The sequence below is a fragment of the Prunus dulcis genome, chromosome 6 (assembly GCF_902201215.1).
Source record: "Prunus dulcis chromosome 6, ALMONDv2, whole genome shotgun sequence".
Classification (NCBI taxonomy): domain Eukaryota; kingdom Viridiplantae; phylum Streptophyta; class Magnoliopsida; order Rosales; family Rosaceae; genus Prunus; species Prunus dulcis.
In genome coordinates, this window is record NC_047655.1 from 28,248,225 (window position 1) to 28,270,285 (window position 22,061).

Here is a 22,061-nt window from a genome sequence, read left to right on the forward strand (position 1 = left end):
TTTCGGGTAAAGCGGTACCGCGAAATCAAAATGTGGCTTAAGCCTGTACCATCGTGCTTCTCTATGCTAAAACCCTACTGCTCCGCAACTCCACCACCACCAACCACCTTGAAAAGCATAACGGCCATGAAAACTACAGAGGAACCAGACGTCGGGATCTTCTGCTACATCTCTCAACTCCCTGGATTTCGAGGCATTTTAAAGCAAAGGTCTGAATATATATGTGTGTGTGCATGAATAAAATGTAGTTTGTGGTTACGGTGTTTACTGGGAAGTTGTCTGGCTGGGAGGGTACGAGAAATATGAGCGTTCTGTTCTGTTGTTATTTCTCTCGTTGTGCTGTGTTTGGATGTTAGGAATGTGTAGGAAAATGAAATGAAACTAAAATTTTGTAGCAAGAAATTTGCTTCCAAAAGTGAAACTGAGGGTGTGAATAACTTCATGAGCGCTGAGTTCCATAGTAATTAAAGTTTGGAACTTGAAGATCGATAACCACAAGATATGAAATTCAGCATCTTTTTTGTTGTTATTTTCCTGAATTGTATTCATGAAATTCAGCATCTTCTGTGGTTTAAAAGGATAAACCAGTTGTCTATCTATGAACTTTTGTTCTTTTTGTTGGTAACTCATCTAGGTATTCTGATTTTATGGTAAACGAAGTAGATACGGAGGGAAATGTTGTTCATTTGACCAACTTGGATGCCCCAGCAGAGGTAGATAAGTTTATAATGTTATTCTTATTAATTGTACGTACATTATGTATCCAATTTAATATTTATGGAAGCGTAACTTTTCTAACATATGCAGACAGTTAAGGAAATTGAAACAAAGACACATGATGTTACAAGTAAAGATTATACCACCGAAATTGAATCGTTTAGATCTCTTGTTGACCCTGATGATGTTGAGCGATTGGAAGCTATAATCAATCAAATTAATTCCGGCAGTGAAGATAGTATTTTGCCTATTGTTCTTTCCCCAGATTATGATAAATCTCATCGAACGGTTAGTTTTTCAGTTTGGTCTTATCTCATTAGTTTAATTTATATAGTGTTTTGCATGGCGTCCTAGACCTGAAACTTGTGCAATCAGAGAGGTCAGGGTGGACCAATGAACATTGATATCCACTAATGTGAAAAGGAAGGTGCAAATAATGTGCAAAAATAAATCTGCCTATCCCACCTTTGCCACCCTATTTGGAAATAAAACAAAGTAAACCGAGTTCTATCCTTCAGTTTCATTTATGGCTTACATTATTAGTCTTTCAGGCAGTGCATAATTTTTTTAAGGAAAACTTCAAGTTCCTTGTCACCGACACAGTTGATGGACCAGATGCTTCATCAAAATGCATACGGGTGAGAATAAATTCAGGAGGACAGAACAGCAGAGGCAGAAATTCAAGAAAACGAAAAGAAAGAGGTGATAAACCATTTGATAGCAGAGGATCAGATGATTGGTCAGAGAATGTTGGCAAGTTCCTTAGGTAAAAGGGTGTTTGATGGGGGTTCTGCTCTTTTAAAGATTTAATTCTTCACTCCTCGTAGAAAGATACCTGCATAATTTAAATATCTTTTATTGCTTTTTTCTTCCCGTTTCAGTTTGTGCATAGGGGATAACTAGGTGTTTTCTTTTTCTACCTTTGAGATGCTATAGAAAAAGATTTTTAAAAAAGTGATCTTTAAGAGGCCTTTTCTTTTGACTGGCAAAGAAAAGTTCTGCTTCAGCTTATCTAAAAGGTCTTCTAATGTGAATGTACAGGTTTCATCTTTACAAGGAGAACAAGGATACACAGGAAGCCTTAGGAATTATAGCAAAGATGCTTGGTATCCAGGTATGGGTTCCAGCTGAGAACTAGTGGCTTGAACAACATTTGACATATGACTACTGTTTTGACAATGATTGTCAAGTTAACATCTTCACTGCCTGATGTGTTTTCATAATTATTGGGGTTTTGTTACTCCGATATTAGGATTTAAGGAACTCATTGTAGAGTTAATAATTTGGTCACTCTTTACTCTCTGCTTCCTTTCATGCATGGACACACTTAACACATTCATTACAATAAAAATTGCACTTTGGTTATCTATTCTTGTCTTTGATTTTGTTAAGTTGACACTTCCTGATCTTTGTCCATATGTTAGCGATGGCCTGTGAAGTAGTGGTGATGAAAGATAATTTTATTTTATTTAGTTCTATACTTAAATTTCACCAAAGTGACAGAGAGCAAAACATTGATTATTGTTTTTCCTGTAAACAGTTGAGATGGGTCAGATATGTAGAACTTTATAATTCTTTTTTCATCTTTGTATTAATAGATTGATACTATTTATTTTTGTTTTAATAGATTGCTATTGTTTTTTTTCTTCTCATAGCCAAGGTCCTTTGGGTTTGCTGGTACAAAGGATAAGCGTGCTGTCACAACTCAAAGGGTAATTGATACTCACTAGTCTTTCTTCTTATGCCTTTAAATGTTGTATATTTGCTTATCTAGAAGAAATACTTGTTCCAGGTAACAGTTTTTAAGCAGCTTGCTAGTAGATTAGCCGCTCTTAATGATAGGTTGATTGGTATCAAAGTAGGTGACTTCTGGTAAGGCCGATAAATTGTGACTTAATTGATATTCCCGCCCAATTGGTTTTTAACACATCCTAATAAAAGTTGCATTTGTCTAGCTGTGTGAAGGAAGGACTTGTCCTAGGCCAACTCTTGGGAAACCGATTTACAATTACATTGAGGTAAGATTGTTCCCCATGATCATTTATGTGAGCTTGAATAAAAATCACTCATGGCTAGCCTTGCTGTTCAAAATCTCATTCGCTCATTGTATGCACTCACATATCGTCTCAGAGGAGTTGTTGCAGATTCTGAAGATACCATCAAAGCATCTGCAATTGCCTTGGGAAAGCAGGGATTTATTAACTACTTTGGTTTACAAGTACTCTCTGTCTCTCTGAATATATCTTCTCCTGGTTTAAACTCTTTGTTTGCAATAATGATGTAATTAGAAAGAGAAATGTTATTGACATTAGGTACCTGGTTCCTTTGTTTTTCGGACAAGTGGTTTCTTGTTTCTTAAAACACTTTTTTTTCTCTCTCTTTTTCATCTAAACCTATATGACAATTTTTTCTTAAGGTATGTGGATTACATTTTATTGTGGTTAGTAAAATAACTTCTAAATGATGAATTCAGCGATTTGGAAGTGGTTCTGTGCCAACTCACCTTATTGGAGCTACACTACTCAGAGGAGAATGGAAATCTACTGTGAGCTTGTTCCTTGATCCAAGAGAAGGGGATATCCTTTTAATGTTACTCGGTATTGTGAAGATACTTTTCTTTTCATTTCTACTCTACTTCTTGATAAACTGGTTTAGTGCATGCTTCTGTAGTGTTCTGTTGGTATTTGTTTTCTTTAACTTGATCTTTGATTACAAAAAAATGCAATTACGGAGGCACGAGAATATTATAAGGAAACTAATGATATTGAAGGGACCCTGAGGCAATTACCTCGACATCTGGTTTCTGAAAAAGCTATAGTAAGTCCTCAACTATGATTGCTTTGTATGGTCATGCAGTGTTTTCTTGATTCTATAAACTATCCTGAAAAAATAAGTTCTATATATAAATCTTTTTGTTTTTGTGAGTAATCCATCCCTGGCTTTGCTGTAAGTGTGCATCCTTTATGTAACTTTCATGCATCTAGCATGGTGATCATAATATCTGTATGGTATTACTGAATTGGATTACTTTGTCTTGTGCTTCATGTCATGACTGATCATAAATTTTCCTCTTCTTTGTTCTCATACAGTTGCAATGTCTGAAGAAATGTCCTGGGAACTACTTGCAAGCTTTGAAAGCTATTCCTAGAACTTTGAGGATGATGTAAGTGATTTTCTAGCATGCATATTGAGTTGCTTTTTTCTAACTTCGTAAATGGAGGCCATCTTAATTTAACATTTATGTTTGTATTTTTGTTGCATCTCATTTTCATCTTGGTTTTCCTTCTCATTTGCATATACCTTAAATGAAAACCATGATTTCAGAGAAGGGGGTGGGTGCAAGTCAATCAATGCAAGCTTGTATATAGGGCAATATTTTTACTTGTCCACCTTCTTGTATGGTTTTTATGAAATAAAACTTATCTTTTTCAAAAAATATATATAGGGCAATATTTGTATTCTGCTTTGATATTACAACTTCTTTTTTTCCAATATCCTTCTGATTTTTGGTATTCTTCTGCATTATTACCACCCTTTTTTCAGGTATGTACATAGTTACCAAAGCTATTTGTGGAACCATGCCGCGAGTATGAGGGTGCAGAAATATGGTATGCCACCATGGGTTTTTTCTGAATCCTGATGATTCATTGGAGATAACCAGACTGATTCATTTAGACTGATCTTTCAGCTGAATGTTATATATCTTTTAAAAATATGTTGTTATCTGGCTCTCTCTATGTAAATGAAGTGTAAATATGATATTCATGTCACCATCATCATTGTTTCCATTTTCAAAGCTTCATTGCAACTATCTTTGTGTGCTACACTTTCTTTAAACTCAAAGTTATTACCCCATGTGGCAGGAACTGACCGAGTTGTGTTGGGAGACTTGGTATACTGTAAAGGAAATGAAACTGAAAAGGTGTCAGAAGTTGTTAGTTCTAAATGTGTAGATGAAAATGGTAATGATACGCTTGATCCTAATGATTTAGATGATATATCTGGAACAAATCTTCCTGAGGAAAGTCTTAATCTTGTGAAGGTTAGTTGTGTCCAGGTTGTTGGCTTTTTCCCCTGCTGTCCTAAGTAGTATTCTATGATTAAAGCCACCTTAGTAACTTGATCTACAAAACACAAGCCACCTTTGAGTTCGGATTTTGCTTTTTATTTTTAACTTAAAAGATTTGAAATATTAAGATGGCTTACCATCTGGCAGGCTGTAACTGCGGAAGATATCCTTAGTGGAAATTACACCATTGATGATGTTGTCCTTCCAATGCCCGGGTAAGGAAAGATTGACAGTCTTCCCTGATTGTATGCTTCTCCGGCCATCTTACGACTGATGAAGTTCTTTAATACTTTGTTGTTTTGCAGTTCCAGAGTCATTTTTCCAGAAAACGATATTGCTCACGTTTTTCATGATTTGGCAAAGAAGGTTCTTATTCTCAGCATCAATTTCAGGCTTTCCCACTGTTTATTTGATTTCCTTCTAATTTATAATCCATCTTATTTTCCTCCTGAATTTGTGTTTACAATATATCAATCAGGATGCAATCAGCTTGACAGAGAGCGTGCATAATGTCAAGTACACTCCTATTTTCCTCCTCACCTTGCCCCCTCTCTCTCTCATGGGTTTCTGTTCTAATTAAATGCATACATCTTCTTGTTCGTTTTAGGGAATTCTCAATAACCAGCATGACTGGAAGCTATAGGCGGGTCTTCCAAAAACCAATGGACTTTGAATGGTATAGCTACTCTCATTTTTTTCCTCTTCAATAATTTGATCATACACTTCAATTATCAAATAATAGCATACAATAATTGTTTGATTTTCATTGTTCCAGGGAAATACTAAAATATATTGATGGAAATAAACCTTTGGTGGACACAGACTTCGACAAAATTGCCAAAACCAAACCATCCAGTCTAAATGAAGATGGAAGGTTGCATGATAAAACAAAACAATCAGAGTGCTTAGACAACGATATAGGGCTTCAGACAGATGATAATGGGGCAAAGGCGAAGGGAGAAGAATTGCCACAAGCTGAATCCCTCTATGATACTAATCCTCAGGAAACTCAGACGGCTCTCAAGTTGAGCTTTATTCTCCCAGCTTCTTGTTATGCAACAATGGCCATCAGAGAGCTACTGAAGACATCGACATCTGTATGTGCCTCCTTTAAGCTCTACTAGTTCAACTATCTTCCATATGATTGTATACTACACATGCCGGCTTTCTTAAACCTAACTGTGGCCAATCCTACTCTATATAATGGGAAAACTTTCCAATTCCAGTTAGGCTAATCAATTTACTGACAATTGTCAATGCAGGTTGCGTTTCATAAAACGTTAAACTAGCGTGCGCCTTGCAACTTGCTACTTGCGGTGAAGTATGGCGTCCAAGATGGAATTCATACCGGGGAGGGACTAATTTGAAAAACTTCAACATGGCACAGGAGCAATCCAAGATCGCACTCTTCCATGCATTAGGATCTTGCCTTTTAAGAACAAATTAATGTTACTGTTCCTGCTGGTTTGTTGATTAACACATGAATGAAATTGTATTTCAGTACGGAATAAGATTGGATAACAGGTTTCCTTTTCATAAATGTTACAAAAATCAGTTTGCTTCTATTTGTCTCACATAATAGAAATCCCAAATTGTTTTATTCAATTTTTGCCCTCGACTGAACTTTGATCTCCTCAGCATTCCACCATGCCTCTAAAACTCTACCTCAGTAATTTGTGATCATGAAAATTTTATCTGTCACATATCATGGAAATCTCATCATGGAGTGAGATCCATCTGAGATACTGATAAAAACTCATAATATGAGCTGCTGACCAGAGAAGAGATTACTCTTCCTGGGTGGAACAAAAGCTTCATGTCACAATCATTTGAGCAACAAAAACCTTTTTCACGTGGACCGCGTTTATTTGCTTGTTTACTTTGTCGCCAGACAAAAGAACACAAAACATTATGTTAGGTTAAGGGAAGTTTATGCTGAGGCCCAAACCCGTCCTACAGTTCTGGTTGAGTTCAGAAGAAAAATAAAAATAAAAAAATAAAAACAAACAAACTTATAAATTCAAATGCGGTGAAGGTGGATCGAACACCTGACCTTCAGATCTTCAGTCTGACGCTCTCCCAACTGAGCTATCCCCGCTTTGATGTTACTATTTGGCCAAACTAGTTATTACAATATGAATACTAGCTCTAAAAAGAAATAAAATTGTCAAAATAAATGCGGTGAAGGTGGATCGAACACCTGACCTTCAGATCTTCAGTCTGACGCTCTCCCAACTGAGCTATCCCCGCATGGACATTATGACTCACCAAAAATAGCTATTTAACCGTATATGTTTGGAACTATGAGATGAGCTCCAGGTTCTAGACTTGATCAAAACACTATCAATGGACTATATGGCAGGAGTGAAAAACATGGAATTAAAATTACAAGTCAAAGAGCAATTAGATTTTGGTTTAATAATACTTCTTTTTCTAATATTAGAAGAGGTCTCGAGTTCGAACCCTCTCTCGTCTCGTTAATATGAAAGTGGGTTTAAATTAAGCAGCAGGCAATTAGCCACACCCCTGCAGTGCAAGTGTTTGTCAATCTTTCCTTTCTAGTTGGAAAAATGGGCAAAGGAGGATGAACTTTTTCCATTGCACCCTTGTAACAACTACAATCTATGATACATCCCTTTCAATAACTCATGCATGGGGCAAGTTGGTGAATTATATACTCAGCCATAATAAAGACCCTTTGCCCCACACTATAAGACCATCTCATAATATTTCATTCAAAGCTGTTACAAAAAGACCAAACAGACACAGGGAAAATAAAAGTCTCAATTCTTTTGGCTTGGACTACAACACAAAACGTTCCCCAAAAAAAAGCTCAATTATTAGCCGAAAAAGAAGGTCAGCTCACAGTGAAGCTTTATGTCGACGCAAACCTATTGGATTTTTTGGATTTACAATTTCCCATTTTTTACTATTTGCATTGTTTTTTTTTTTTTTTCCCCTATTTCGAATGGAAAGGGAAAACCCAGAAAGAAAGAAAAAAACTAGAAATTGAATGGATCACCAGGTGAAGAAATATTCTCTTTGTTGAAGTAGTAAATATTTTTGGGGCCTCTCTGTGAGATCAGATGGATGAAAATTGAGAGGGGCTGGCTGTGATTGATGAGGTATAGAATACTTATTGTATCCTGCCTTGTACCATTCGAAAGACCCACCTTCCTTAAATAAATTGGTCCCAGTCTCTGCATGTTTTCACGTGTCCTGCCATCTCCTTGCCGTTAATTACACCATCATGAGCATCAGCTACTGCATAGGATTCTGAAGGACCCCAAATACTACCAAAAAATAAATTAAATCATTTTGAGATTAAGTATCATTTCCCCCCAATATATATATATATATTACATCCCAACACCATTCTCACCCTTATCTCCGTGGATCACACTCACCTAATTATATGATTTCATCCTACATTTGGGAAAAAGGTTTTGGCTTGGGTTATTAATTAGGTCCAAATTAAGCCATATTGTAGTTCATTGGGTGTATTTAAGGAAAAAGCCAACGTGTTCATAACTCGGTAGTAAGAACATTTGCATGCATATCAAGTAGTCTCAGACGACGACGACTCCTCTTTTCAAATTTTGACAAAATAAAAGGGAGAATTAGTAAGAAAAAAAAAACCATGATTTTGAAGATTTACTTGGCCATGTTAATTCTTGACACTTGAATATAGAGGTCAAATAACTACATGCAATTTCATTCTTTAATATCCAAACCTAATTATTTGAAACAAGTTGTAGTGAATATGTATGAGTTAAATGTTGCTCACTTGCAATATAAACAAAAGAAGAAGGGAAGAAAAACTAGTGTAATAATTGAGTCGATGTAGTGAATATACCATGTCACCTTTTCATGTACCAAATAATTTCTCCCAGTTTGAGGGTGACTTCACTTTCTTCTAAAACGGTGTGGTGGGCTATCTATCTTTTCTCTTCCATGATAGGAGCATAGGACAAAAGTCCTTGATAAAAGAGAGAGAGAGAAGAGAGAGAAAGAAGGTTTGGTGTTCTTGTAGTCTTTCTTTCTAACATTTTGCCATTTTACAGTGAGCAAACAAAGGAGAGGGTAAAGAAGAGAGAAACACACAAACACACACTCAAACAACAAACACACACAAACATGTTTGATGGAGTCCCAGCTGAGCAGTTACACCAATTCATAGCAGCCTCCAGAACTTCCCTCCCTCTCCCTCTCCCTCTCCCTCTCTCTTCCTTCCCAGCAGCTCTCCATGCCTCTTCATCCCCTCCACCTACTATTAACACCTTCTCTGCTGCCGCTGCCGCTGCTGCTGCTCCCTTTGATCCTAATTACAATAATAACCCTTCTCATCATCATCTTCATCATCATCATCAACTTCTGCTTCAACCTCAGCCCCAACCCCAACCCCATCAGCATCAGCTTCTCAATAATCCAGGAGTACAATTGCACCGCCAATCAGCCACCCCCAAAAATCATGAGGAGAAGAAAGAAAGCAACTTGGTCTCCATAAATAACAACCTGGAGATTGAAAGAGAGAGATCATCATCGATATCGCAAGTGCCGATTAGTGATCCTTGGAGTAATGATGAATTGCTTGCACTGCTCAGGATCAGATCTACCATGGATAATTGGTTCCCTGAGTTCACTTGGGAACATGTCTCAAGGTACATACCTATATAATTATCTATATATCTACTAGTATAATTAATTCATCCAAATGCTTCTCTTTTGATGAACTATAGGGTTATCTTTATACGGTTATACCTATGAGATTTGATTTTAAAAAAGGTAGGCTTGATGCTTTATCAATGCTAATGGAATTTTAGTCACTGTTTACTAGTATGAGAGAGAGAGAGAGAGAGAGAGAGAGAGAGAGAGAGAGAGAGAGAGTGGGAAAGGACCATCTTGGACATATTCACTAAAAAACATAAAGATCCCCCCGTACACAATATATTTTTTAATTAATTAATTAGGAGCTGGCTAGCTTTTGGAGTACTATAGTGTGACTAAATGCTCTTACTTGCTCATTGCTTCTGCTGGTTTTATGCATATTTATGGTGTGAGCAGGAAGCTAGCAGAGCTTGGCTTCAAAAGGAGTGCCGAGAAGTGCAAAGAGAAATTTGAAGAAGAAAGCAGATACTTCAACAACATTAACTTCACCAAAAACTACAGGTTTCTCAGCGACCTTGAGGAGCTCTGTCATGGCGGCGATGATCAAAACCCTGATCAGGCAGCTGCTGGGGCTGAAAACAAGAACCAACAAAAGGTGGAAAAGCCAAGCAATAATGAAGGAGATGAAGATAACAGGTGCCAGATTTTGGATGAAGACTCAACAAGAAATGAAACGGTTGTTGGCAGCAAGGAATTTGATGACCAGGACAAAGAGAAAGAGGTCGTGGAAAGAACAAAGAGCAATGTTGTTAGGAAGAGAAAACGACAGAGAAGATTTGAGATGTTAAAGGGCTTCTGTGAGGACATCGTGAACAGGATGATGGCTCAGCAAGAAGAGATGCACAGCAAGCTTCTTGAAGACATGGTGAAGAGAAGTGAAGAAAAGCTTGCAAGGGAAGAAGCTTGGAAGAAGCAAGAGATGGACAGGATGAACAAGGAGCTTGAAATTATGGCACATGAACAAGCTATTGCTGGTGACAGACAAGCTACAATTATTAAGTTTTTGAAGAAATTCGCATCATCAAGTTCTAGTTCTACTTCTTCAGAACCCAGTCCTGATCATGATCATCGCACTAATTCATCTTCCTTGATTAATCATGCACGAAACCCTAATCATCCCACGTGTAGTCAGGAGAAAGAACCAGCATCATCTACAATAATTCAAAAGCCTGGTACTTCTTCCCACACTCTAAATAACCCCAGCACACCTATTTCATTAACTGAAACCCTTGCACCCCAAAGCCCTAGTTCAAGTACTCTTGCTCCAACTCCAACCATTCCAAAAGTCCCCATACCTCCAGAAAACCCTAGCTCTGATAATCTCAATACCCAAAACCCTACTCCCAATGACGATAAACAAGACCTCGGGAAGAGGTGGCCAAGAGATGAAGTGCTGGCTCTGATAAACTTGAGGTGCAGTCTCTTCAACAATGGCAGTGCTGATCAAGACAAGAATGGAGTTGTGAAAGCTCCTCTTTGGGAGAGGATCTCACAAGGGATGTTGGAGAAGGGTTATAAGAGAAGTGCAAAGAGGTGCAAAGAGAAATGGGAGAACATTAATAAGTACTTTAGAAAAACAAAGGATGTTAACAAGAAGAGGTCCCTTGACTCTAGGACTTGCCCGTATTTTCATCAATTAAGCACTTTGTACAATCAAGGCATACTTGTATCACCTTCTGATCATATTCAAGGGCCAGATGATCAAACCCGCTCGGCTTCGCCGGAAAACCAGTCTCTAGCTTCTCCGGTAGTACCGCAAACCGGCCTTGATTCTTCTGATCAAGGTAGGTCTAGTGCTGATGATGATTTATCTAAGCATAATATTATTGGTGAAGGTGAGAAAAACAATACGGTACAGCCAGTACCAGCAGCAGCTTTCGATTTTGAATTCTAATTAATTTGCATATTTGTGTGTGCATTCTCAATAACAATATTAATAATATGTGATAACTTTTTCTTTCTTGTCGAGGTGAACATGTGGTAGCTAGTACTCAGTCGACATGAATTTTATTTATTTTTATTTTTTATGGCGGATATATGTATGTTTAAACTTGTTCTTTAGTGAGCACCGACAGATAGGTTCAAATCAGGACCATATTTTAAATGAGCTCTGCTGTCATTTTGTATTCGCCATATTTGCTCTCATTTTGCTGTATTCAGCAGGATAAATATCTTGGGTTGCTAGTCGCTAACTCCAATTTTCTCATTTTATATATTTTAAACAATTTCCACAAAATGAAGAGCAGTAATTTGTACTATGATTTTTTTATTTTATTCCAAAGAAAATTTACTGTGGACTAAGAAAGAACTGTGATTAAAAAACTTAAACAAGCATGTGTTTTTAATCCCTATAAGAGTATTGCAGTTGTTACATCGAGTAATTAAGGGGAAAGCAAAAAATATAAATCCGTAGATCCCCTATATTATTGTTTTATATTAGCTAAGGTGTTACTGTTTTGGACAAGGTTTATTATATACAGACAATTTTCTTTTCATTTGGTATCCTAAAATACGTGTATAGTGAGTTTAGATCTCGATTTCTTTGTGTAATTAGAATCTGAATCTCATTTTGATCATATAAAATTTAGAGTTAGATTAATTTAATATTATGTGACGGTGTGACAATTATTCCAAAGAACTCATCACGCTTAGTATTTAACAAACATATGTTGATCGGAACTCAAATTATTATACGAGTGCATGGCATAATATTAGTAATGAAAACAAAGAGTCATTATTTTCTTTTTTTGGGTTGGGCATGGGGTTTTGTTTTTGAACTACGGAAGTATGCAAATTGACAACACAAGTGCATGTCTGCATGAAATAATGTTTTCTGATACCCACCGAACGCTCCAGAGCCCGTTGCAGCGGGTCAGTGAGCATAAGCCTTAGAGGAGGATACGTTGTCGTTTCCTTGTCCTGTTATTGATAAAAAGTCTCTCTCGGAATCGGAGCGGGGCCCAGAGAGACATTGGACATGATGGGCGAACAAATCATGCGCTGCCACATATCAACATCACATGTGATGGGTTTGTCCACACTCTATCACAGCCTCTCGCCTTCGAGAAAAACTTTATATCACAGAGAGCACCGTTTTAATATCCCTAACTAATCATCTGTCGCCAGCAGTGATAACTATTTAACATGATAATTACTTGAAAATAGCAAAATAATCTTCACCCATGACATGCAAGTTTTTCTTCTCCACCTCACTCTTCTGCCCTCTGATAAAGCTCAACAATACTAAGGAACAGTAAACCAGCTGACATGGCCAGTGGGGCCACTCATCCAACGGCTCAGAATCTAAGATGTTGAGTCTTCAATTTTGAAAATAAGTCAAAAGTCAACATTATCAACTTGGTATTCCATCACTGTTTGACTTTTACTTTATTACACTGGGTAACTAGAAGAAACATATTGAAAGAGGTTTGACCCATAACTGTTGCCTCGCGGAGAATGTTACTGTTGTGGGACACTATGCAATACGCAAATTTTTTGGTCGTTTTTATGGGGCATTGGGTCGTCAGAATTTAGAAAGAAAAAAAAAAAAAAAAAAGCTTTGTACTTGTTGTGGGTTGGGTTTTTCTGAAACGTGGTTGTCAAATCCATGGCGTATGGATTGAAAGCTAAGCCCAATGTGAGATTAAGCAAATTATTAAGGCCCAAAATCAGCTCATTAAAACATTTCGGCCTTGTGAAGATAATGGGCCTACATTGAGGCCCAAGATCAGATCGTTAAGACATTTGGGCCTTTATAAGGAAAGATTTAATTGGTCGTGGTAAGTGGTAAATGGAGTTGAGATTTTGACCACCCCATTCTCTCTTGATCGAAGTCCAAGGTTGGTCTTGCTTGCCACCAACCGAGCCGATCTGTCAGTGAACCGACACAGCCTAAGGTTGGTCTTCGAAAATAACAAATTGAAGAGCTTGGTTTGGTATGGGCGTTAATTGGTTCGCTTGCCCATCCCAAGAAGAACAACTTAGTTACAACAGGAATAGCAAAAGAATATCGCTACTAATATTATTTCAAGTGACCAATGATAATGCTTCATCTGTTTCATCAAAATATTTCTCCATTCGTTTGATAAGATATTGAGCTCTCTCTCATTCAAGTTCAACCATGACAATTAGTTAGTTGACACAAAAAAGGACAACTTGCAACGTGGCGACAACCCCGGTTGCACCCATCTGGCTGGAAGGGCTCACGAGAGTCACAAAATTAAAGTTGTTGGGTTACATTCCATGTACATGTTGAAACTTCCACGAGTTTTGCTCTACATATCTTAAAAGTTTCTTTATTAATTTGCTCCCTGCTTCCTGCTTTAATTACTCCGTTTGTTTTTATTATTTATTTATTTATTTTTGGGTTTTTTTGCTAAAAGGATAACGCGTCTGATTAAATAAGAGTATTGTTATTTTCACCCATCTTATTTTCTCACCCACCATATAAATTAGAAAAAACACAATCCTATCTTTTCACCCACCGTTATTCTTAAAATACCATTTAATTATTAATTCAAGCAAACTAAATATCATTGTGTACCTATTATGACACTTTTTTAACCCTTAGATTAACATTCATTCAATTCAACTGTTGAGATTAAAACTTCACTTGTAAATTTTTGTTTCTTTAATAATATCAGTGTGAACATCAAAGTGCTCTGATTTTAATAATAAAGATGAGAGGAAAAAAAAAGAAAAAAAAAGGGGAACTAATGTCATTAAAATTCTTTCTTCACCATGAAATTGAATGCGCCAGAATAAATGGAAAAGCCATACCACCACTAGACTTGGACTAGATGGTTTAGAGGAGAAGAAAAATGCATACAAGGGTGTGCCAGGAAAGAGAAAATTATAAACATGTAAGAGAATACATTTTTCCTGACCCATAAGGATGTAACAGAGCACGCGCCATTAAAGTTGTGTCCAATGTTTGCAGGACAGCCCCAGCCCAATGACATATATCGTTGGCAACATGATCCTGCTGGAGAAAGTCTGATGTGAATTTTTTAAGGCAATTTTTTTTTTCTTTCAAGAAACTAAAGATTAACCATCTCAAGGTGATTTTAGTTTAGACACGCTCTGGTGGGTTAGAAAGTTCTTCTCTTTCAGCTTTTTTTGAGTTAGAGAAGATAACGAGAGAATGGAAAGAGAAAGTACGATTTTAGGAGAGACCAATTTATTTTCCAAAAAAAAGTCGAATAATAGGCAAAAATAACTTTTATTATTATTTTATAAGTCAATAATCTGAACCGTTAATAGTAGGTGAATCTAATGGTGTTAAAAGTGTGTTTTATTGTGTGTGAAAATGTGTGTCCTCTTAAGTCCTTAAAAGTACTTTTACAAAAGGGTAAATTTATCTTTAAAATTTTGAAAATAAAATGAGTATAAAAATATGACAATTGGATGAAAATAACAGCTCTCTTAAATAAAATGTGCAAACCATTAAGAATTCAGAACATTTAATATATGTTCTTTAATTATTATTTGTTAAAGAAAATAAATGAAAAGAAAAGTAACCTCCCAAGATGAGTCACAGACTCACAGCTCAACCAATCTGATGATTATTTGGATCTTCAAAATTACCGGAATTTTATGCAATTCAATATTAAATAAAATCCTATTTATTGGATTTTAATCCCTTGATAAATTCTACTTTTTAAATAGCGATACAGCCCTTTGACCATTCGAGTACTCCCAAGCACACTGCACACCATGTGTTGTTTACTTGTTGTCATGAACGTGCTCACAGCACGCGACCGGAGGTTGAAAGTTTGAATGGGTATTTTGGTCAGTTGCGAATAAGAGGCGCCGGATAGTAAGCCTCGTGATTGGGAGAGTTGATGGGGGATCGATTGGGCGAAGAGGGATGGTGCGGGCCCCACGATGCTTCTCTTGGTCGGATCGGTCTTCTTGCATCCCATAAAAAAACACATCATAAATAATATTAAAAAATTATATGAAATTAAAGGATGATTTTCTCTTTTTCTTTGGGCATAATATTTATATTTTCTATTAATCTCTTCCCTATAGAAGAAGTCATCTATAGTGGTTCACATGAAATTTTGCTCGTGATTGCCATAACTAGGTCTAAAACTAAAACAATTGAGGAGAGAGGGACTCAGAGTCAAGGAGGGCGAACACACTACTTTAATTAATTGATCTAACGTGTCTGTAATTAATGGTTAAGTTAAATTTTGGTATATTCTCTTAAGTTACAATCCTCCTTCCTAGTATTAATCCTGATAAATCCATATAAAATGGCATGAAAATTGAATAGATAAAAATGTATTTTGAAGTTTTTAATCCATCATATAAGATTTTAAGTAAATAAAAAGTCTCCAATATTCAATAAAGCTGTGACAAAATCAGTGGGACCAAGTCCATCTTCACAGGCTCCCCACCCCTTGTTTGTCAGTGTCTCAGTGCCATGCCATGTATAGGAGCAGAGTTTACTCTCCCTCACTTCTCTTCTTTTCACAAAAATCACTCCATCATTTTCCCATTTGACCCATCATCTTTCTCTCTCAAGTCTTAAATAGAAAATTATAATTTAGGATATAATAAGATGAATCTGTCTCTCTCTAGGATTTATGGGTTTATTTATTATGGTTTGTATAAATGTTAATCTCCATCTCTCTCTCTCTAAACTTGACGGTTTTGTCTCTTGAGAAGTTAGAGCTGAGAGTAAAAAGCGCAGAAGAAAAAACCCAAATGGGCAAATGGGGGAAAGAGCTACTGCAACTTCCTCTGCAGCTTCTGCTTCTGCTTCTGCTGCTTTGTACTCTACTTGTCCAGTAGCGGTGTCGTTTTCAGCTCATTATCCCCTGCTCCCAATGTCTCCTCTCTCACCTGCATTGTGAATGTGATCTCTCTTCGATCCAACTTACTCACTCTACATTCAGGTCTTCCCAATCTCTCTCTCTATGAAATTTGCAGACTTTTATTTTCTCGGCATCCAAGTTCAAATTTTTGACTTGGGTTTAGTTTTCAGGTGCATTTGCCATTTTCTGAGAAGCAACTCGCTTAATTTTAAATCCTCTTTCGCTCTGTTTTTCTCTGTTAATTTTAATTACGATATACATTTATGTGCATAGTGCAAGAAGATAACTTCTTTTGTTCTTCTAAAATACATTTTCTGCTGTCTCTCTTCAGACTCTTCCTCTAAATCTGTTTAGGTATTTGATATGTGGCTACTGAGTGTTTTGGTTGGATATTTTTGTTTTGTGCTCTCTCTTTGTACTTACTTTTCACTGTACATGTTACCTTGTTTGGTCGTGAAGAAAATGTGGGAAAGCAAGGCCAATTATACTGTACATTGCATAGTTTTTCTAGTTTTCCTTACTATTGGGATCTGGAAAAACGAAGACTTGCGCATTTGAGCCTAAAACTGACTCTTTGGCTGAGCTGATATCAATTTTTTACTGCTCTTTCTAAAATGTTTATGTATTTTCATATGCTTTTTTCCACATTGGATTTCGAAAATAAAGAACTGGACTTTCGTGAAAACAAAATTCTGGGTTATTGACTTGACTTTTTGTATTTGGTGAAGTTAAAGGGGGTTACACGATGGTTGATCAAATTTATCTTGCATTGTGGTAATGTAGATTATTTGATTGCTTATTTCTCTCAAGAACCAAAGGCTTCATTTAGATTTATTTTATGTGGGTTCATTGTTTTCTATTGTTTTTTATTTCATTTCTTTCTTACTTTCAAGAGTTTATCAATTTTCTTGAGTGAAAACGTAGTATTGTTCCCTGCATTTTCTTTGTTTGTTTCTCAAGAATAGAAGAAATGCTTGCCTCTGACGTATGCAAGTCTTGAGTAACTTCACATATGATATAGCTTTCTCTTGCTGTTACTTTGCTACGTTGCTTTCAAGTTTAAAGTACATTCCGAGAATTGAAAAGAATTGTTTGTGCTATTGTGAATGTCTATGAGATTAAAACCATTTTGTTCTTTACTTAGAAAACATAAATTTTGAGTCAATCAGATGGAGCAATATGAAGTTCTAGAGCAAATTGGGAAAGGGGCTTTTGGTTCTGCACTTCTTGTCAGGCATAAGCATGAAAAGAAGAAGTAAGACTGGAATTAACTTTTCCTTTTTTCTTCCCCTGGGGCCATCCACTGGTCAAGTATTCCTTATGATATCATTGTGCAGATTTTGAGAATGGGTCTTAATTTTTCTCTTTGATATATAAAGGTATGTGTTGAAAAAGATTCGGCTTGCTCGCCAGACTGATAGATCAAGGAGATCTGCGCACCAGGAGGTAGTATCTTTATTGATGATTGTCTCATGGAACTAATACGTTACTTTTAGAGGACTTAACTGATAATCTTCCATATACACTATATTAAATTAATTTTCTAGAGGACTTAAAGCAAAAATGGAAAGAACACAAGTAATGGATATGTGGAAGGCTATGTATATTGGATATCTCCACATTAACAGTTTTCCATTTTTGTGTAGATGGAGCTCATTTCTAAATTACGAAATCCATTTATTGTGGAGTACAAGGATTCTTGGGTGGAAAAGGTACATTTTTTTGCAATGATATCTTGTGTAACTGTGTATTGATGGCAATTAAGTAAATTGTGGGCATATTTAATCTATGGATTACTTTGTCAGTGTATAATTGATTGTTTGGCAATAAGCATCTGTGTCACTGTGTAATATTGGTTCTTCCCTTGTTCTCAGGGTTGCTATGTGTGCATTATTATAGGTTATTGCGCAGGAGGAGACATGTAAGTTTTCTGTTGTGCTGAAATTCTGATTTTTTATATATGTGGATTCATCTGCTTCTACTTGAAACCTTGCATGTTATTGGCCACTTATGCTACTTTTCTCTGTGGTACAGGGCAGAAGCTATAAAAAAAGCCAATGGTCTTCTTTTCCCTGAAGAGGTTCGAAGTTATTTTGATTCTTGTGTTTGTCTTTGTTTTCTCCTCCTGCAGAAAGTTTTTTCTTATATACACATTCCTTGCACAGTACTACAGTAGTCACTTTTATTGCATTAGATAACTGTAATTTTGGCTCCTCTACATCTAAGTCATGGCAATTAACTTTTATCAGAAGCTCTGTAAGTGGCTTGTTCAACTTCTAATGGCGCTCGACTATTTGCACTTGAATCATATTCTTCATCGTGATGTCAAGGTTAGTGACATATTTCTTCCAGTAAAGATGGTGTTGCTATCTCCTTTCAAAATGTCTGAAGCTATTTTGTACTGATAGTGTGCCATGATCGTTTCAGTGTTCTAATATATTCTTGACAAAAGATCAAGATATACGTCTTGGTAAGTGATCCTATAATCTTCTATAGTTCTCCATAAGAGGAGTGTAATTTTTCTGACAACAATTGATCAACGTGGGAGCAGGTGACTTTGGACTTGCCAAAATGTTGACTTCAGATGATCTTGCCTCTTCAGTAAGTAACAATGATCCTTCTCCGAAATTCAATTATTCACACTGTCTTGAAACTATCTGTAGTAAGAATCATTATCTCTTGACTCAGGTTGTGGGAACTCCTAGCTATATGTGTCCTGAGCTTCTTGCGGATATACCTTATGGTTCAAAATCAGATATTTGGTCTTTGGGTAAGCACTTTGTATGTGGAAATTATTTGGCCTTGATTCTTTTTCTCTTTAGCTGCAATATGTATTGTACTGAATATATTTTGTCCAGGATGCTGCATCTATGAAATGACTTCTCATAAGGCCGCATTTAAAGCATTTGTGAGTTTTTGGAACTCTTATATTACAGATATCTAGAGATACATAGATACATTGCTTTTCCTCTTTTGTGTGTGTTTACTCCATCTGTTTTTTGGTTTTATTTATAGACTGTTTCCTTAACTGCATATATATAGATAGATTAGTATCTTATATTAGATCATGTATGCAGACTTTTCTTTCACATGATTATTTTTTTCTTGTGTACTTATTTCCTGTTTCTTTAACAGGATATACAAGCACTGATTAACAAAATTAACAGGTCCATTGTTGCTCCCCTTCCCACAAAGTACTCTGCTGCATTGTAAGTCCTTATCTCGTCTATGCCTGGATTTTGGTGGCTATTTAATGTCAAGTGCATGTTTAGCTGCCTTCCTTACTGCATAGGATTATGGACATACCTTTTATGGGGCATTTAGAATTGTGTAAGGATAAGTGCAAGTAACAAACATAACAGATGCTTCAATAGCCTGGTTTTTATTACCACGTTTTTCTAGGTGGATGTGATTAAGTTGGCTTTTAATAGGTGAATAGTGTTTATCTAATCATTTTCCTTCTTTCTATTTTCAGCCGAGGCCTTATTAAAAGCATGCTTCGGAAAAACCCAGAACTCAGGCCAAGTGTATGTATACTTCTCCTCTAGTGTAAAAACGTATGTGAATAAACCCACCTTAAGATAATAGTCAAACATGATAGATTTTACAAAATTAATTATGAATTCACTGTGCAAAAGTGTTCTCTTCCTCACCATATCCAACATATCTCATTACGATGCGCCACAAGCTGGTACAATGTTTTTGCCACATTTTTCCATGACATGAATGGTTCATCACCTTGCTGTCTGCTCTATTTGATTAGCTATATAGGTTTGTAATTTTAAAATTTATGAACTCAAATGCATTGTATCCAAAACCAATGGAATACATATTATCAATCCAGTGTTCCCTGGAATCATTTGGCTTCATATAATCTGTATGCAAATGCAATATCCTTCAGGTAAGTTTGATTCCTTTAAATCATATTTCGTACAAATTGTGACAATCCCCAGCTTTTACCTTCTCATCTCATTTGAAGTGTTTTTGCTTGTGGCAGGCTGCAGAGCTGCTTGGTCATCCACACCTTCAGCCTTATGTTCACAAAGTTCATCTCAAAATCAATATCCCCAGACATGGAACTTTAGCAGTAAATTGGCCTGATCCCAGTTATTTGAAGAAAACAAGATTCGCAGAGCCAGAAGATGCTCGTTTCTTCACATACCAGGATAAGCGGCATACGTTAAGCAATGATAGGACTTTGAATCCTAGTATATCTGGAGGTGAGCAAGATTCACTGTGCTCTACCCAAGAAATGCATGACAAGCCAAATTATCTGAAACAACAATTGGCAGGACTGTCTGCTGGTAGAACCTTTAGAAAAGCAGCCATATCCAAGCAGCCAATTGCTTCCAAAACTTCAAATATTGTTAAGACTCGAGCTCCAGCTAAAGCTTCTGCTACTCCCAAGAGATGGATGGAGCCAAAGAATCGCTCATCGGTAAGATCTCTCTCTCTCTCTCTCTCTCTCTCTCTCCATGCACATGCAACTTTAGCTTGCATAGTAGCGCTATTTAATGGGTAAGTCATACTTCTGCAAAATCTTTAGTTTCTGAATGGCTATTTTTGGTAAAGTTTGAGTTTATAAATTTTGTTATTCCAGCTTCCTGTTTCACGCACTTCGAAAAAGGCAGTAAATACAACTCGCAGAGCATCATTGCCATTACCAACAAGTGCTGCAACTCACCAATCCCCCTTCCGGCCCAATTTTGGTGTCCTTCACTGTATTAAATCTCCTGATGTTTCTGTCAATTCCCCTCGAATTGACAGAATAGCTGAATTTCCATTAGCCTCATATGAAGAACAATTATATGAAGAACAGTTTTTGCCTATCCATAGAAGAACTTCATCACACTCTGTGCAAGGCTCGTCTGGTTCCCCGCAATCTGATGACCGTTCAATCATGAAGGACAAATGTACAGTTCAGACATGTGAAAGAGCGTCTCGCAAACTTAGTTTCACTGGTGCGTGGCAGGGAATTCAATCCAGCATGTTCCAAGCTGAACGAGACGATCAAAGTGATGAATGTTCTGATCAAAATGCGACTGCTGGAGCGTCAAGCCGGACATCATCAGACACACGTCGCAGGCGGTTTGACACCAAATCATTCCAGCAAAGGGCTGAGGCTTTAGAAGGGCTGCTTGAATTTAGTGCAAGGTTGCTCCAACATCAAAGATATGATGAGCTTGGGGTGTTGCTGAAGCCTTTTGGGCCAGGTAAGGTCTCCCCAAGGGAAACTGCTATTTGGCTGACTAAGAGCATCAAGGAAAATACCGTCAAGCACGATGATTAGTTCCAATGAGCAGTTAACACGTGTAATATATTTCAGACTCCAATATTTTTTGTAGTTTACTAGTTTCTGTAATCATTCTTCTCAAGAGGAATTAGGCACCTAGGTAGATACTGATTTTGCAGTTCATGATCTGAGAAGAGGAATGGTTATCACCTTGGATTCAACTTAGTTTGAAACTGTGATGGGTTAATAGAATATTTCTCAATATTGCGTAACATCAAGCTGAGCATATAATCTCTCTCTCTCTCTCTCTCTCTCTCTCTCTCTCTCTCTGCTTGTTTTTTTTCTTTCTTTTTCTGTATTCTTGGTTTGCATTTAATACAACTGGGATCCGAAATAACCGGAAAGAAAAAAAAGAAAAAAAGAAGGTAAACATAAGTACTGGAAGTAACAAGTGGTAGAAATTCATGATTGGAGAAAACCTTCACATATTAACAGATTAAAAGAAATGGTTCCAAATTTTCAAATGATGGTTACTTGGTATAATTTTCGT

General features: G+C 36.7%; 3 protein-coding genes and 2 non-coding genes across 7 annotated transcripts; 3 read left to right on the forward strand and 2 right to left on the reverse strand.

The window, feature by feature from the left end:
* Window positions 1–4: 4 nt before the first annotated feature.
* LOC117630104 (multisubstrate pseudouridine synthase 7) lies at window positions 5–6,349 on the forward strand. The gene is made up of 20 exons (XM_034362845.1): window positions 5–209; window positions 635–713; window positions 808–1,005; window positions 1,269–1,483; window positions 1,759–1,831; window positions 2,373–2,429; window positions 2,510–2,589; window positions 2,673–2,735; window positions 2,848–2,935; window positions 3,191–3,293; window positions 3,431–3,534; window positions 3,807–3,880; window positions 4,261–4,325; window positions 4,581–4,759; window positions 4,934–5,001; window positions 5,092–5,152; window positions 5,265–5,302; window positions 5,394–5,462; window positions 5,562–5,883; window positions 6,049–6,349. The coding sequence occupies exons 1-20, from the start codon at window positions 31–33 to the stop codon at window positions 6,073–6,075; spliced, it is 2,142 nt and encodes a 713-aa protein (XP_034218736.1). The 5' UTR covers window positions 5–30; the 3' UTR covers window positions 6,076–6,349.
* A 462-nt stretch (window positions 6,350–6,811) lies between these two features.
* On the reverse strand, window positions 6,812–6,884 carry TRNAF-GAA. Its single transcript has one exon. It is a non-coding gene; the product is annotated as a tRNA-Phe (tRNA).
* Window positions 6,885–6,963: 79 nt separating this feature from the next.
* On the reverse strand, window positions 6,964–7,036 carry TRNAF-GAA. The gene has a single exon. It is a non-coding gene; the product is annotated as a tRNA-Phe (tRNA).
* A 1,722-nt stretch (window positions 7,037–8,758) lies between these two features.
* Window positions 8,759–11,558, forward strand: LOC117632779 (trihelix transcription factor GTL2). Its single transcript, XM_034366349.1, has 2 exons — window positions 8,759–9,447; window positions 9,851–11,558. The coding sequence occupies exons 1-2, from the start codon at window positions 8,924–8,926 to the stop codon at window positions 11,346–11,348; spliced, it is 2,022 nt and encodes a 673-aa protein (XP_034222240.1). The 5' UTR covers window positions 8,759–8,923; the 3' UTR covers window positions 11,349–11,558.
* Window positions 11,559–15,964: 4,406 nt separating this feature from the next.
* LOC117630937 (serine/threonine-protein kinase Nek3) lies at window positions 15,965–21,789 on the forward strand. 3 transcript variants are annotated; one of them, XM_034363818.1, is made up of 16 exons: window positions 15,965–16,359; window positions 17,448–17,533; window positions 17,658–17,724; window positions 17,925–17,990; window positions 18,153–18,199; window positions 18,313–18,358; window positions 18,528–18,608; window positions 18,706–18,748; window positions 18,830–18,879; window positions 18,967–19,048; window positions 19,137–19,186; window positions 19,414–19,487; window positions 19,754–19,805; window positions 20,276–20,498; window positions 20,571–20,716; window positions 20,879–21,789. In XM_034363818.1, exons 2-16 carry the CDS (start codon window positions 17,448–17,450, stop codon window positions 21,566–21,568), a joined length of 1,803 nt encoding a protein of 600 aa, XP_034219709.1. In that variant the 5' UTR covers window positions 15,965–16,359; the 3' UTR covers window positions 21,569–21,789. The 3 variants fall into 3 exon arrangements, with proteins under 3 accessions (XP_034219709.1, XP_034219706.1, XP_034219707.1); XM_034363815.1 differs by having other exon boundaries at window positions 20,276–20,716; XM_034363816.1 differs by having other exon boundaries at window positions 15,966–16,359; window positions 17,423–17,533; window positions 20,276–20,716.
* The last annotated feature ends 272 nt before the right edge of the window (window positions 21,790–22,061 follow it).